The 15,981-nt window shown below is 39.9% G+C and overlaps 1 protein-coding gene across 1 annotated transcript; it reads right to left on the bottom strand.

The window, feature by feature from the left end:
- Positions 1-1,364: 1,364 nt before the first annotated feature.
- stxbp3 (syntaxin binding protein 3) lies at positions 1,365-15,350 on the bottom strand. The gene is made up of 19 exons (XM_083969618.1): positions 15,270-15,350; positions 12,854-12,903; positions 12,612-12,693; positions 10,600-10,676; positions 10,419-10,491; positions 10,189-10,289; positions 9,263-9,408; positions 8,185-8,278; positions 7,419-7,543; positions 7,198-7,296; positions 7,046-7,103; positions 6,859-6,924; positions 6,464-6,544; positions 6,228-6,363; positions 5,769-5,875; positions 5,560-5,658; positions 3,408-3,493; positions 2,811-2,959; positions 1,365-2,112 (listed from the first exon to the last, which is right to left on the bottom strand). Exons 1-19 carry the CDS (start codon positions 15,313-15,315, stop codon positions 2,009-2,011), a joined length of 1,779 nt encoding a protein of 592 aa, XP_083825744.1. The 5' UTR covers positions 15,316-15,350; the 3' UTR covers positions 1,365-2,008.
- Positions 15,351-15,981: the final 631 nt, after the last annotated feature.

The following is a 15,981-nucleotide window of genomic DNA, read 5'->3' as shown; positions in this document are numbered from 1 at the left end:
ATCATCACATTTTTCATTGACTATATATGTATTATAATTTTTTATAACACACAGTCAATGGCATAACCAAAAGCACTTTCCAGCTGGATGTTTTCACTGGCGACGCCTTGAATGACCATGCTGGAGTGATATAATTTTCTGACAAATCTGTGAATAATTAGAATATGGAAATCAACCCAGGATTTTGGGCCGCTGCTCTCCGCCCAGTAGGTGATGTAGGGGTTTTTCACAATAGAGCGAGTTTGTGTGGTGATAAATCAATAGAAACAGAAGAGGAGAGTGAAAGTAGGTCACTGTGACAGAGCAGGATCACCTTGTTACAGGTAAGTGGCCCTCTGTATAGGATTAGTGAGGCAGGACCACCCTGTGAGTGTGTGCATTCAGACCGTGTGTTACATGAAACCTTTCCTGTAAGCGACACTGCAGTGCCTAGTTTCAGCCTTTGTCACTGGAGTAGCTAAGGTAATGGTGGCTGACTCTTAGATATTTCACCTTAAATTCTTTCGTTGCTCGGATAATTCTTCAAGTGTCCTAAAATAAAATTAAAAAAAACTGTAAACACTGGCAAAATATAAACACAAAAACATCCTTGATAAGTGTTGACACATCTCTGCCTCAAGTCTTGGGCCCCACTATTATAACCAGGTGATGATATGTGATTAAGTTATGGTTTAAATTTACTATTCGTAGTACTAGAGACTAGTTCAGAGCCATCTTCATCTATTTTATTTAAATAAGTGAGTTAAATAAGGCTCTTAATTTCATACCGTGCCTTTGTTTTCATTGCTATTAAGTTACACCACTGGGTTAAAGGATCCATCCATTAATTCTCTTTCTATAAATGTAGCTCACTGAAGCATCCGTTGCATTCACTTACAGTACAAAGCCTCCTCAGCAACTTTAAGATTCAACACCCCTCCCATGTTTGTCGTCCTGAAAACACACAGGAAACATGTACACTGTCCTGTATTGTGTACAGACTTAGTATGTGGTTAACAAACTCGATACAGTGTAACTATAGCATAATACCTGCAGAAGAAGTAGGGTAGATGGGATCTATAATATTACAAATCTCCTAATATCCTTGTTTCACCTATTACCTCTTCAGTCGGTCATTTTTTGGTGATAAATATTAAAATACTTATTTTTCTGACTCTCCACAGTTATTAAATGCTATTATGATTATTTTGACTTTGTTAACTATCCAAATACACACATACATAAATTCCTGTAGTATAGTTGTTATCACGTCTATTTTGCCAATTCAAGTACTCAACTAATTCCCTGACAGTGTTTTTTTTTTAACTCTCTTGTCACAACCGTTAACAAAAAAGTGAAGCTAAGGCTTCTGTCTTGAACCACTTCATCCGTTTATTAGTCAGTTGTTCAATTTAGAGGAAAAAACAAAAAAACAAAAAACGTAAATATTCTATGTTAAAAACACTCTTCAAAAATTACATTTAAGTGTTTATAAACAGCAGGGACTGAAAAAGTCAAAATGGCAGAGCAGGGACTCAGTGCTTACATACAGTATATACATTAGCTTTGTGCTATCCCCCCGCCCCCCCCCGACCATTTCGCCTCTGAAGAATCTCGGGTCTTTCAACATGTATCATCATCAGTTTTCTCTCAAGGACAAAAGCAAACAAAGATTAGCAGGTGTTTTACTTTAAAAAGCTCTTAGTAGGATGAGGTCAATTCACTTTTAATGTGATCTATATCATTGAATGTCAACATGAAGCTGTGTATATTAAGGGCCATAAGTAGACTGCAGTCTTACGGCAAAAGCTTTTCAATAAAAAAAAACTGCTTAGAAGAGAATGTGTCCTCATACCTACTGTAAATGTGCATTAGATTTGAAAAAAAGAGTATTAAAACATAAAGTTGAGCGTAAGGTAAATTCCCTTCAGTCTTCCGATGAGGAAGTCGAGTTGAGTTGAGTGCACTGTGCAGGGTGATAAGAGATGTAGGGAGTTTGGGGAGGTTGTTAGATGGAGGGTCAGACCGCTCAGGCGTTGCTCCTCTCATCTATTGTCATAATCTCCATGGGGCCTCTGCTCAGGGCCTTGATGTCCTCCAGGAGACTGATGGGGGTCAAGATGTGGGAAGACCCTGAAAACAACATATAAAGAACAATTAGATCCCAAATTATGGTGTGGATAAATACTTTAGTAGAGAGATGAAAGCCACTTAAAGCAGAAGTAAGTGATATATTTGTGTTAATATAAGTCTTAAATAGTTATATCTTCCGACAGCAATCACTTACATAGAGTGTTTGGACTGAAACACGGGTCTGTCAGTCACTCTGCTCTGCTCTGAGCCGAGGAGAAAACATTTATCGTATCCTACAGTTTTTATCCAATGAGGAGAGAGAACGGCATGCAGGGCTGTGTGTGCAGCCAAGGGATGCGCGTGAATGTGGCGACGTAGGGACGAGGACTGTTATGGTGCGTTCAAGGAAACTCGTAACTCCTGTTTTTCCGACCTGTGAAGTTGTACCAGTTTGATCTGGTACGAGTTCACAGGTCGGAAGTTACGAGTGGCCATTATAGTGACTTTCACAGGTAAAACAGGTCGGAAAAACATGAGTGGGTTGCCTGAAACGCTACAAAGTCGTAAGTTGTGACTTGAAGCTGTAATTTACGATTTCAAAAGCCTGCCTGGAACGCAGCATTAGCGAAAACGACCGGATCGCTTACTTCTGCTTTAACTATGAGATATGAAATGACATCAAAGTGCTCAAAGATGCAAATTCTTTCTATGCACCAGAGAAAAAGGTTTGGTGATTTTACTCTTGTGTGAACGCTCACCTATGATGACCTCGCAGGATTTGACCGCCTGGGTGACCTCGTAGGCCGCACGCATCTCAGAGTAGGTGATTCCTCCGATGACAAAGATGATGAGGCGTGATCCGCCCCGGCGTTCGTCCTGGGTGCTGGCTTTGTGCTTCTGACGAGCGCTGTGGAGCAGAGTGGATAGATGGATGGTTGAATAGAGGATTAATGAAGACTTAAAGATTTAAAAGAGGATGCTGGCTTCAGGTCCAAATTAAGGAAATAATCAGAAAAACATCCGGACAAGGGCAGACAGTGGATGGATATTCCAAAACTAGACCCAGAGAGTTAAAAAATCAAAGGCATTATGACAAAGCTGAAGCTGAATGCAGTAGCACAAGTGATCAGTGGAGGGCACCAACTCATCACCTTCTCACTGTCTGCGTCAGATGAAAATGAAAGAGAAAGAGCCGCCTCTTAAAATAAAATAACCAGTGGTGTGAAGAAATATGAGAATATCGTGCAGCAAGAAACACTTTTAAAAAAACCAGGAAGTGTTTGGCCTTTACATAATCACAAGTGTTTCATTTCAGATCATCAGAAGCGTATTGACCCAGTTTACTGGAAACCCACCTGACGGCCCCAGAGCCGTTCCAGGCAGCAGGACACTCGGACTGGTGCGGCCACTCTTTGGTGTCCAGTTTGTTCTCCACGGCATCCTGAAAGGAGGAAAAACACATCCTTATCATATCTTATCATATTTGTAGAAGTTACTTCTTTCATCATCATCTAAGCTTTGATTTTGTCGGTACATATTATGAGGTGTCCTGCTTAGAGTCATACAGACATAGAGTGGGGAAAATAAGTATTTGATTCCCTGCCGATTTTCTAAGTTTGCTCCCCCACAAAGAAATGGATGATCTCTAGTTTTTATGGTAAGTTTATTTTAACAGAGAGAGACAGAATATTAACAAAAAGGAATAATATAATCATATAAAGGTTATAAATTAATCTACATTTGATCAAGTCAAATAAAATACTTATTTTCCACACTGTATGTACAGTAAGTATTATAGAGATGCTACTCATCTCTTTTAGTTTGGCCTTTCACTCAAAGAAAAACAACTTCAAGATGCTGACATGCTCAGCACTTTATCTTCTCTAACAAGCACCTTTGCAAATTTTGTACATTACACTTGCCTTACACTAAACACTACTTATTTATAGTATGGTATGTTCTGCTATTGTAGTGCATGTGGTTTAATGTTGGGTGTGTATTGAATGTTCTGTAAGCAATGTTTTATTGTAATGCAAGCACACATTGTCCTTAAATAAAATAAAAAAATAAGATCCACATCATTTACACTGAACAGAACCGAGACGAACGTGGTTGTGGTGCCGTTATTCACAGCTGCTACAAGGTTACGTGACCTAGAAACGACTCCATCTGCAGGTGTTTAACTGGAGCTAAAGAGAGAGCGAAAAACTACACTACTATTTCTGCTGCTAACCACAGGAAGCATCGAGGTGCAGGTGGGGGTCACAACACAGATCAAAAGAGAGAAACTTTCTGCTGCTTTTCATAGTCTCGTACTTAAACTTTTAGTTGAGTGTGTTTTGAACTGGTGAGGCTCATTGTTCTTGGCAAATGGATTTTTTTTTGATAAATACAGATTTTTTTTTAGTTTATAACAGTGCAGAGACATTCATTATTTAAAGAGATAAAAAGATGCCTCCACCAGATTTACAAGAACGCTAATTTCCCAAATTCCCAATTTCAAAAGGAGCCGATTGGTTTAAACTTATATCACATGTCTTATGAAGCAACACATCAAAAAAACAATCTTATTTCCTGCTGGAAACTGGTCACCACACTTGACAGGAAACCAGGTGCTCAGGTTGCAGGTGCTCACTTCTATCAGATCACTTTTCACATATTAACTGGAAAGTAACAGACAATGAGCCTGACAATATCACTACTTAAGAATTAGAGAACTGAGACTCAGTATATTTGTACGTTTGGAAATAACCTGATTTTATGACTAGACGGCACTGTGATATCTCTGCCTCTCAGTTCCCAATCGATTTCCCAGAACTGGACTCGACAGCAGCGTTCAAAATAATCTAAATAATATAATTTCATCGGTGTCTCGTGGTTAACAACTCATAAAACTTACCACATTCAAAACAAACAGCCACAAGCAAACTTTAAGATAAGACAGAGTGAAAAGGTAAATGAGACAACTGCATCTACAATATGGCGACAGGTGACTGTGACACCTTATCTGTCTTTTAACCTACAACACATCGTCTTATTATAAAAGCTGCTTCTACGGGACACATTTAACGTACAATAAAAGGCATGTGAGGATCAGTACAAACAAAGGGAAGGCGCTAAGAGAGAATCTCAAGGGATCAACATACAAGTGCTGCTTTATTCTGCCTTGTACGTCCCCAAGATGTTGTTCTTTACAAATGAATAAAGCAGAACAAGAAAAACAACACAAACATACAGTATGACTCACAGATGACCTGAATCTGATAACCTGCTTTTGTCGTGCTTTCACACTTCTGTTCATTAGTTTTCTCACGAATTCAGAGGCTACAGTGGCCCAGATCCAGATAAATGTGAGATTTACACCTTTACATCACATCTGACATACTCTACATCCCATGTATGACCCACTTTTAAATCCTCACTGCATCCAGTTTGTTTTATTCTGGAGCTACGCACAATAGCTAATAACAATAGAACAAATAAAATGTACAGCATGCCTGGTCATACCTCCATCACATCTTTTATGACGGGAGTCCATCTGGACAGGTTGTACGTCTGCTCCTGGGAACGATCCCGCCTGGTTGGTTTGCGAGAGAACATGCTAGACTGGAGACAAAAACACATGAAACAATAAGACGTGAACACGATGACACACAGGATAAAGAACTCATCTACAATCACAAAAATCAAACACAATCAATTATTTCCTCACACACCGTTGTGATGATGGGGACGCCCAGTTCTTTCCAGTTCAGGATAAATTCTCGTTCAGCCTCGATCTTTACGTGTTGGATGAGTTTGTTCAAGTTCTCGTCCGTTGTTCCTGTTCATTCACAACGAAACAAACAAACCAGTGTGAAAATCTATAGTGGTTTATTGAAGCTGTATCGTCTTGGATAACTAATTGTCCGCCCGGTCGACATGAGGGATTCTTGGTTTTAGGTCCATTTTATAGTTGTTTCTGGGAGGAATTCTCTGTTTTTCTTAACTAGAAACATCCTGAGGAAATGAGCAGCCCTACAGTTTATATCCTGGCTGTGTGACCTGGTGTCACTGCCTTGATGTTCTTTATTTGTCACTAACAGTCTGCCCTCTAAATGGTCTCTAAGCAGTGTATGTGTACAAAGCCAGAGACCTGACAGACTGCTAACGCTCAGACAGTCTGAAAGTCGTACCATTGAGGCTGAAGATGTAGAGCAGCACAGCTCTGATCTTGTCGTAGGTGCTGTAAGGGTGGAGCAGCACCGGCAGCAGGGTCCTCATGGGATCCTTCACCTTCACCCCGTCCACGTCTGCCCCCACGGCCAGGTCCTACACAGTGCAGTAAAAAACATTAATAATAATAAAACAGAGCTTAGCTTTTGGAGATGACCAGTGGTCGGACCTGGAAAGTTAATGTCAGTTTTCAAACCTGTTCAGCTTTGCAGAGTTTCTCCACGTTGTTTGAGAATTGCTGCATACAGTCCTCAGCCAACTGCAGATGAACGGCTTTCTATAAGAAAAAAAAAAAAGGATATTCTTAATTATTTGCTACAGAGATACTTATCATAGAAGCCAAATGATATACATTTTGCTGAAATAAAAATGCATAAGTGCAGCAGCACACATAATAACAGGCTTTCGAGACGCCACACCCATCCACCATCACTCAGCTCTGTAATTTGCCAGAAGCAAATGATACTGTACATCTACCAATGACATGTCAGATACCTTCAAAAATGTCCATCCAACCCTGGAAGTTGATTCAAGTTGAACTTTGTGGTCACAAGGTTATATATAATAGAATAAATATAATTTATTACATACCTCTGTCAGCTGTTTACGGAACGACGGCATCTTCTTCATCATTTGGGCCAAATTACTGATTGAGATCTAGACGGATAAGGACATAAAAACATAAGCTCAAGGAACTCATTTTATGTAAAATATTTATCTATAAGTACAAATTTGAAGAGATAAAAGTAGCAAATGAGCAGATGCCACAGAACTGTACCTTCCCATCTGGCTGTTTCTTGCTAGCAGATATTTCCTTTACCATCTTGGGAATTTGTCTATTGTAAAAAAAAAACAAGCAGAGGGGGTCATGACTGGGTGTAGGAACATAAAAAAGTGGCACATCAATCTTTTGGGGTATTGTTTACTTACTCTGAGACCTCAGCGATGTGCTTGTGCCTCAGCCTCGCCCAGAGCATGTCGTCCTCGTTCAGCAGAGCCTCCTTCTCCGAGCCATCTTTACCCTTGTACCTGGACACAACACAAAAACAAAAACAGACAGATTATCATTTTCAACCAGCTTTCTATTGTCTCAATCTAAAAAAAAAAAAGGGTAATCTATGGAGAACCACAGTGAGAAAAGCTTGTATTACTTGTAGATGTCTTCCTTGACATCAATGAGGTCATAGGTCATGGCCTGGTAGGTGAGCTCGTGCAGGATGGGGCTGACGGGGTCGAAGCCTCTTTCCACTATCAGCAGCTGGGCCTGAGTCTTACCCTGGTGACCGGAGGAAACACACAGATAAAAACATTTGAGATAAAAATGCATTTTTTCCTAATTTTCTTTCATAAAGAAATTAAAACATAGTATGATAGAAAGCTATAAACTGGATTGATCATTTGGGATTTGACTGCAACTTAAATGCTGTTTTGGCTTCATCTGTTGATTATAAGATTTCTGCTACTTTCTGTTACAATGAATCCACAAAGAGCTCCAAAGGTTTCACTGAAATGAAGAATTAAAGGGCAGGCACTTACAAGCTTACATGCACCTTTTTGATCTATCTAACATTTATGAATTGAAGATTGAATTAATGAATGCATTATTGAATGTTGATTGATGCCTGACTGTAACAATTTGTGCACAAGATCGAATAAACTACTACTAATACTACTATATTATTGAGCTGCTACTGAGCACCAACTGTGATTTTTTTCCCCCTTTTCAAATTTCATGTCAAGGGCAACAAAACCTTAATCTGCTTATCGCAAAGGAGGGAGTGTGCTTCTTTTTCTTTTACATGATAGGCCACCAGGTAGGTAAAGACTATACTGTATTTACCAGTTTCCACTGACTCGTTGGTCTGAGACCGTGTTTACTCTGTCAACACTCTTTGTTCAGCTCAGCGGGCGTCTCACCTTTTTCTTGCCACTGTCATCCAGCTCGTAGTGATGCGCCAGTTTGTTGTCCACCAGCTCTGCGAGGACCTTGGCGTTCTCCATGTTGCTGTCTCTGGTTATGACAAAAAGATCAATCGCCGTGAGTTTAAAATCAATACATATCAAGGTCGCTCTGATACCAGTATTAGTTAATCAGGCAGTGTGTTAGCAGAGGTGTGTGTTTTGAAATACACTAATGGTGTTTTCTGTCACTTTTAAAGGGATAGTTCAACATTTTGGCAAATTGGCCCATTGCCATAATCCCTAGTTTTAGGAGTAGGTTCGTTACCTTTAATTGTCGGTGCAAGCTATTTTTAGAACGGCGGAGCAGAGCCGCAAGCTGCTCAGAGCTACGCTACGGAGGCTAATGGGATTTCTTGGTTTCCCTCATCAAACTCATCAAATACACAATCCAACAACTCCAAAACGCGACTGGTGGACAAGTTGTGACCTGCAAATTCACCACGCTATGAGATAATAACAGAACGTTTCGAGACAAGGTTGTTTTCGAGACAAATGCAGAGACTGCTTGCTGAAAAACTGTCCTTGATAGGAACGCGCATCAGCGGTTGTGCATGAATTTACCTCGAAAACAACTCCGTCTCGTAACTTTCTGTTATTATCTCATAGCGTGGTGAATGTGCAGGTCACAACTTGTCCATGAGAACGTAGCGCCGTAGCGTAGCTCTGAGCAGCTTGCGGCTCTGCTCTGCTGTTCTAAAAATAGCTCACAACGACAATTAAAGATAACGAACCTACTGCTAAAACTATAGGGATTATGGCAATGGGCCAAATTGCCAAAATGTTGAACTATCCCTTTAATGTGATATGTATGTGTGAAGCAATACTTAAACATCATTGCTCCTCTCTGTGTACTCAGTCAGACAACACATGGTACCAAACGTCTTTTCTAGTATGACGCAGCTCTGAGCTGTTAGGTAACGCACTCTCTGGCCTCAGCTCTCTAGCTTTTCTTGTACAAGGTGTCACTGCGCTCGGGGGTTGAGGTGTTGTGTGCTTTAAACTGAGAAACTAAATCCTTTCTTCTCTGGCTTACTTCTTGTATCTGACCCCTGGGTACTCGTCCAACGTGGCACAGAGCGTGACGAGCTGGTCTGCGAGTGTCTCCAGTGTCTTCTTCTTGTCCGGATTGTTTGTACTGTAGATGCTCTTGAAAGCCTTTGGATTATCACATGTGAACACCTAATTGTAAAAAGAAAAAAGAAAAAAAAATCCACAACACTATTATTAACACTAGAAGACGAAGAAGAAGACAATTTATTTATATAGCACATATCCTGTCAGAGACAACTCAATGTGCTTCACAACACAAAAATATAAAATACAAATAAACAGAGCAATATATTGCACAGATATAAACTGAAATGGTGCAAGCTATTTTTAGAACAGCGGAGCAGAGCTGCAAGCTGCTCAGAGCTACGCTACGGAGGCTAATGGGATTTCTTGGTTTCATAGCGTGGTGAACGTGCAGGTCACAACTTTTCTACGAGAGTTTTGGAGTTGTTGGATTGTGAATTTGATGAGTTTGATGAGGGAAACCAAGAAATCCCATTAGACTCCGTAGAGTAGCTCTGAGCAGCTTGCGGCTCTGCTCTGCCGTTCTAAAAATAGCTTACACCAACAATTAAAGGTAATGATGAACCTACTCCTAAAACTATAGGGATTATAGCAATGGGCCAATTTGCCAAAATGTTGAACGATCCCTTTAAAAACACACAGTTACTAGTTGTAAAGTCATTACATCATAGCAACAAGTGGACAACACCCATTGACCTGACATCACTGTAAATCTGTTCCTCCCTGCAGCAACATGTTCAAGGCATGTCATGCCAAAGGCAAACCACAACAAACTACAACACTGGAAATTTTCGCTTGGATAGAAAGCGAAAGAATCTGCACGAAAAGAGGAAATGAAGCGTTACAAAAGAAGCTAAAAAGAACTAAAACACTGCAGACACTCACTTGTGACTCCTGCGGCATGAAAGACATGTTGATTTCCTTACAGACTCGTATGTACTTTGCACAGTGCGTCTTCATTTTGTTGAACAGGCTGTCGGGGCAGTCTGTGGGACCAAAGTGTTTTTAATTTGCATATAAACTGAAGAAAATAAAAAATAAATAACATTTCATGATAATTATGAGTTATTTTTTACAACTAGGGATACATGAATGGCTGGTTTTTGGTTACTTACAGTCAGTGAAATAAACATATGCTGCTTTATACTTGGGTTTGTTTTTGAAATCAGCAATAAAGGCTTCCACACACTGTAAAATGAAATATTTTTTTTTAGAAATTACAAGCCAAAATCATCAGACTGAAACTGCAAAAATGCAAAAATGCCACATGATCGTTATGGGATTATAACGGCAAACCTCAGCGGTTGGTGACATGAAGTAGATGGCCTTCATTTCTAGGACAGGCTCTCTGCTTTTGAACAGGTCCTCCACAACTAGAGAATTAAAAATATATTTATATATTACAGGGATGCAAACGGGTCAGGACCAAAAAAGAGAGGAATTGTCGGGGGGGGGGGGGGGAATCACCATTAACAATATCACAGAAAAGTCTATTTCCAGTAGTTCAACCCCAACCAAGTATTGAGTGCATATAGATGGACAGTTTTCAGAAGGCCAACATTTCTATATTAAAAATGCTTTAAAAAAATAAAAACCATTGCAATATTTAAATTTTGGAGATACTGATTTTTAGGTCTTCACTGAATGTTAGTCATAATTATTACTATTAAAATAAACTGAAGAAATAAAGCCGATATAATGTGTTAGTTTCACTTTAATTGAACACATTCTACATCGCGGAGGCGACGTCTCTCCTTCACCGTAGAAACGGGGCAGAGCTCCGTGGGAGACACCTGCCTGACACAGCAACGGACATGCACGGGGGGGGGGGGGAAACGGCGGCGCCGTCGCACCGAATGCACGCGGATACGCGCCGCTTTGGGTAACGAGCGCGCACGTCGCGTCTACATTGGAGGTGAATAGGAAGGCTCTGGGACTGATTGACTGTGGACCACCACCAGTCTGATCAGGTCCATCACAGCACAGCAGCTGCAGCTCTGCCCCGCTGTCACATGACGCATATCAGCGCAATCTGTTTACATTAAACCGACATCAGGAGAATAATGAGAATTATGATTAAAAAATATATATATTTGTTTCGAATTTTGGCCCCTGGATCATGATTTTTTTGGGCGCATTCTTGGTAAAAAAAAAAAAAAAATCCTCTAAAAAAAAGACAGTTGGGATGCATAATGTGTCTCATAACAGTATACTGTGCGTCGTTACCATGGTTGGTGAGAGCAGAAATGTTGTTGTAGGCCTGTGCATATTCTCATTTGTCCAGGTCATAGTATTTCAAAGGAGGTTAAATCGAAAGCAACTGGACTTATACTGAGTCTCCACACCAGATAGTTGGACCAGTCCCAGCCTGGTCAGATGCTACATGAACTGATGAAGCCTCTTGGATGAGAGGTGAAACGTCTTCCTAGACTTTTTTTTTCAAAGGAGGTTAAATCGAAAGCAACTGGACTTAGTTATAATAAGTAAATAACTAAGTCCAGTTGCTTTCGATTTAACCTCCTTTGAAAAAAAAAAAAAAAAAATTGTTGTAGTGAAAATGGGCGGGCTCGTGAATTTTTTTTTGAAACGAGTGAAAACGAGCGCTAAATCGCGTATCTCGCGTATCTCGCGTTTGGTTGCGCGTAAAAGCTCGCGCGAAAAAAAAGCGTTCCTCGTGTTTGCCTGGCACCAAACACGATGAAATAGACGAAGACGCGAAGGTCCCGTCGCCATAAAAGAATCGCGTGTATTGCGTCGCAAAAAAAAAAAGTCGCGTCTACCGCGTCTCGCGCCTAATCGCGTCTTTGCGTCACGGCCTTTTACACCGCGGACGTAACGAATAAGCGGTGACGGTGTGAACCAACAACATAGAACAGGACCAGACGTGGCGTTGTTTCCTCTTTTCACCGACAGCTCCACTCTCCCTTACTTACACTAACTACTGTTATTGTTGAGGCCAGAGGATTGTGGGATTTGTAGTTTTTGACCAATCGCAGGTTGTGCTCTTTCTTTTTTGTGATTTTCCTGGTTCACACATGTTTTTTTTTTTTTTAGGGGCAAATGCGAGCGAAATGCTCGCCCATGGTGGGCATACGAAAATTTAAGAGCTGTCTTATTTAAGTCTTGAACACAATAATTCAACAAATTTAAGACTTGGTCTAATTGGTCATGAAAAAAGCGAGTTTCGCTTTTCGGCGCGCTGTTTGCATCCCTGATATTAACAGAGCAGTTTAAGGCAATAACATATCATCTTCATTTATTCAGCATATTAAAGGTGCAGTATGAAAAATCATGGAAGAGGGGCCTACTTGTTATTTTCTCTGTCATCAGGTCTGACATTTTGCAGCATGATGCGAGGAGCTTGGTGGTAAAAGAATCCAGAATCAAAATCTGTGAAAAAGAAACAGCAGCAGTCAGTAAAATCATGTTCCACACACGCTCCATGTGAAAAGAAGCAACACTGAAAGATGGAGAGATAAGAGCTGTGTTTTGAGTCAAAACGATGCGGTGCTTGTTTTGTTTCAACTCTGCACCGTGGGTCTCGTCCTACCTTCCATACTTCAGATTTTCTGCAGTCTGCGATAATGGTGTCTTCTATCCCTGGAGGAGACACAGAGCATGACTCATGAGAAACAACATGACTACAACCAGGAAAAGGAAAAGGGCTATTTTTACTCACCAGTTAGTTACTGCTGCTGAGTCAGTGTTAAGTACAGCTGAGTGTGACATTATGTTTGCTCTTCTTTAATCCTAAACCACATTTCTTAACAACACAGTGACTTTTTTTTGTTTTTTGAAAGGGAAAAATCCAAAACATTATCTGGTTCCCTCTTCCCAAGTACCCTAAGTCAAAACTTGTTTGTTATTTTGATGGTTTGTCAGATAAAGAAATTTCTAAAATACATGTGTAGTGCCATCATATCTACTTTTCTTACGCTGGATCCTATTAAAAGCATAGCACTTCATGAGTATCTTATAGACACAATTAGGGTTTAGTATTACGGATTAGGATTTTGGCTTCCAATAATTATGAAAAAAGATAATAGAGATAGAGATATAATAGAGAGACTGTGGCACGTTACATTTCACAACAAATGTCATGTCCCTTCCCTGTCCTGCCACAACATTAAGGCAGTTGTGTCTGGTGGTGTGTATCGTGCATAACCAGAAAAACCACATAGACACAATGGTTTATTTTTCTACTGCAATGAACAATCAATAATTAAAGAGAGAATCTGTCTGACAGGTTGCAATCTTCATTCAGCCTTATTGCTGCGCCTTGATTGCTTGATAAACGATGAAGAAAATCCAAGAAATCAGATAAAAAACATGCCTGAATCCAATATAAACTTAAGCCAATAATGTTTAATAGAGACTCTCTCTACATGACAAAGGGCTCAGTCAGTGTCAGTTGACATTTCACAGCTTGGTCTTGGTGTTGTCTCGGTCAAGACCACAACTGCAGTGACATCTTTTCTTTTTTAATCACAATGTCTCTCTGTCACCCACTCAACTTTGGTTTATGTAATATAATTCAACAACTTTAAGATGATTAAAAGTGTTCTACAGAAAAGCATGCATGTGTGTAACCATCTGAAAAACATCAGACTGGTTGCACCAGTGTTAAGAGTGGGAGAGACTTTAGCAGGTTGTGTGCTGCTGCTGTGTTATTCTGTTCAATCCAAATATGGTTTAGCTTTTATATCAAATTATCTTTTCTTTTTAGCTGAGGAATATTGTAAATATCAAGCCACATGATTATTATAAGGACTGGTACTGATTTGAATACAGTAGCCTAATGGTCATGAAAATGGTCTCACTTGGTTTAGTCTCAGACTTGGGTTAGATGATCTTGACTACAACACTACTTTTAACAGATTATGTGTAGAGTCAAACCTTAGCATGGTAGATAATCAAAATCATGCCTTACTGTAACTGTACATGGATGACAAACAAATACAAAACAGACGATTGTGTCGGTTTGATGTGTTATAGTCAAGACCAACAAGCCCAAGACCAAACCAATGCGAGACCATTTTCAAGACCATTACTTATCATTACTAATAATAATCATGTGGCACTGGCTTGATATTTACATTATTCCTCAGCTAAAAAAGAAAATATAATTTGGTGTAAAATATAATACCATATTTAATTGAAACTAACCAAGTTTGGATTGAACAGAGTAATACAGCACATGAACCTGCTAAAGTCTCCTCCCACTGTTGACACTGGTGCAACCAAGTTTTACAGATGGATGATTACACAAGAATATAGCCAACTTTTGTAGAACAATTTTCTAAAATAATTGAATTATATTACATAAACCAAAGTGAGTGAGTGATAGAGAGACGTTTGCAATTAAAAAAAGGTGTCGCTGCAGCTGTGGTCTTGACTGGTCTTGAGAAAGAAAATCCCAGGTCCAGCTCAGACCGAGACAAGACCTTGAACATTTGGTTTCAAACATACACATATACATATCATAAAACGTATATGTCTATGGTCTCAAATACTAGGTTACAACCCCAGTTTGACGTTGGCCGGTGTGTTGTGTTCACTGCAGCCCGGAGATACGAGGCGGGGCTCGGGGCGGAAAGCGACCTCACTCCGGGCTAAAAGCGGACTGACTGGCTACAAGTGTCCGGGCCAGCCCAGTGTCTAAGCCTGAACCAAACGACGACAGCTCCGTGTGGCCACCCACGTTTTCCCACGATTATCAACCTGTCGACTATCCCCGAACTTCCGTTGTCCAAACAAACACACAAAAAACAAAACAATAATAATAACGAGCTACAGAATGAAGTGTAACGTTCACTGACACTTCAACATGCAAAGTCACAGGGGAGGAAACAGTCGATAAAACAAACACCGCGGCGTCACTTATAACAACTTTAACGTCTTTTAAAACAAGTAATAAGGAGTGTCACTTGGGTTATACACAGTTATCTCAGTGGGGGTGAACTTACTTTTCCAAACTATCCTCTTCAGCCCGTACTGTGAACCCGCTGCCATCTTTTTTTTCTTTCCTTCCGCGCCACTTCCTGTCCCGTGTCCACGGGCTCTGACGTAATCTGCGTCATCAAGTGTGCGTCGGACGCTGTTGTAGTTTTTTTTCCCCCTCCCCACAGACAGACAGCCACAAATGTTCATCCAAACCGACGAGTAGGTAAAAGACAAATAATGTTTGATGCAATTTTACAATATTATACTGCACATTTTAAAAAAAAAAAGGTAGTGTCAAAAGTCAAATAAATAGTAGGAGACTTTGTTGATGAAACTCATTTCTCGTAGGCTAATACTAATAGAGTTGGATTTAGGCTTGACCCATTTGAACCTAAACCCTCTCAAAACTTTCCATTAGATCTCAAGTGTTTTGGGAAAACATTAAAAACAAATGACCAAGTAACAATTAAAGTGTTAGTAAACGCCCCCATTTTAACCAGTTTCTGCGATACTAATCAAAATTATAAGTTATTATTGTAATAGAAAAACAACAAATTTATTTGATGATCCTAGTCAAAATATGACGTAATAGGTAATGATTTTTATTTTATTTTAAAAGTCATACTTATACATATGTATCACTGCTTATATTATTGCATTAATGTTAGTGTAGTTATGTATGTTTATGTATATTAATGTATTTTTTGTCCATGTTTACCTTTTTCATAGAGGCAT

Source organism: Trachurus trachurus, assembly GCF_905171665.1.
Source record: "Trachurus trachurus genome assembly, chromosome: 4".
Classification (NCBI taxonomy): Eukaryota; Metazoa; Chordata; class Actinopteri; order Carangiformes; family Carangidae; genus Trachurus; species Trachurus trachurus.
Note: the sequence above shows the minus strand (reverse complement) of the source record. Positions and strands in the feature narration are given on the sequence as shown.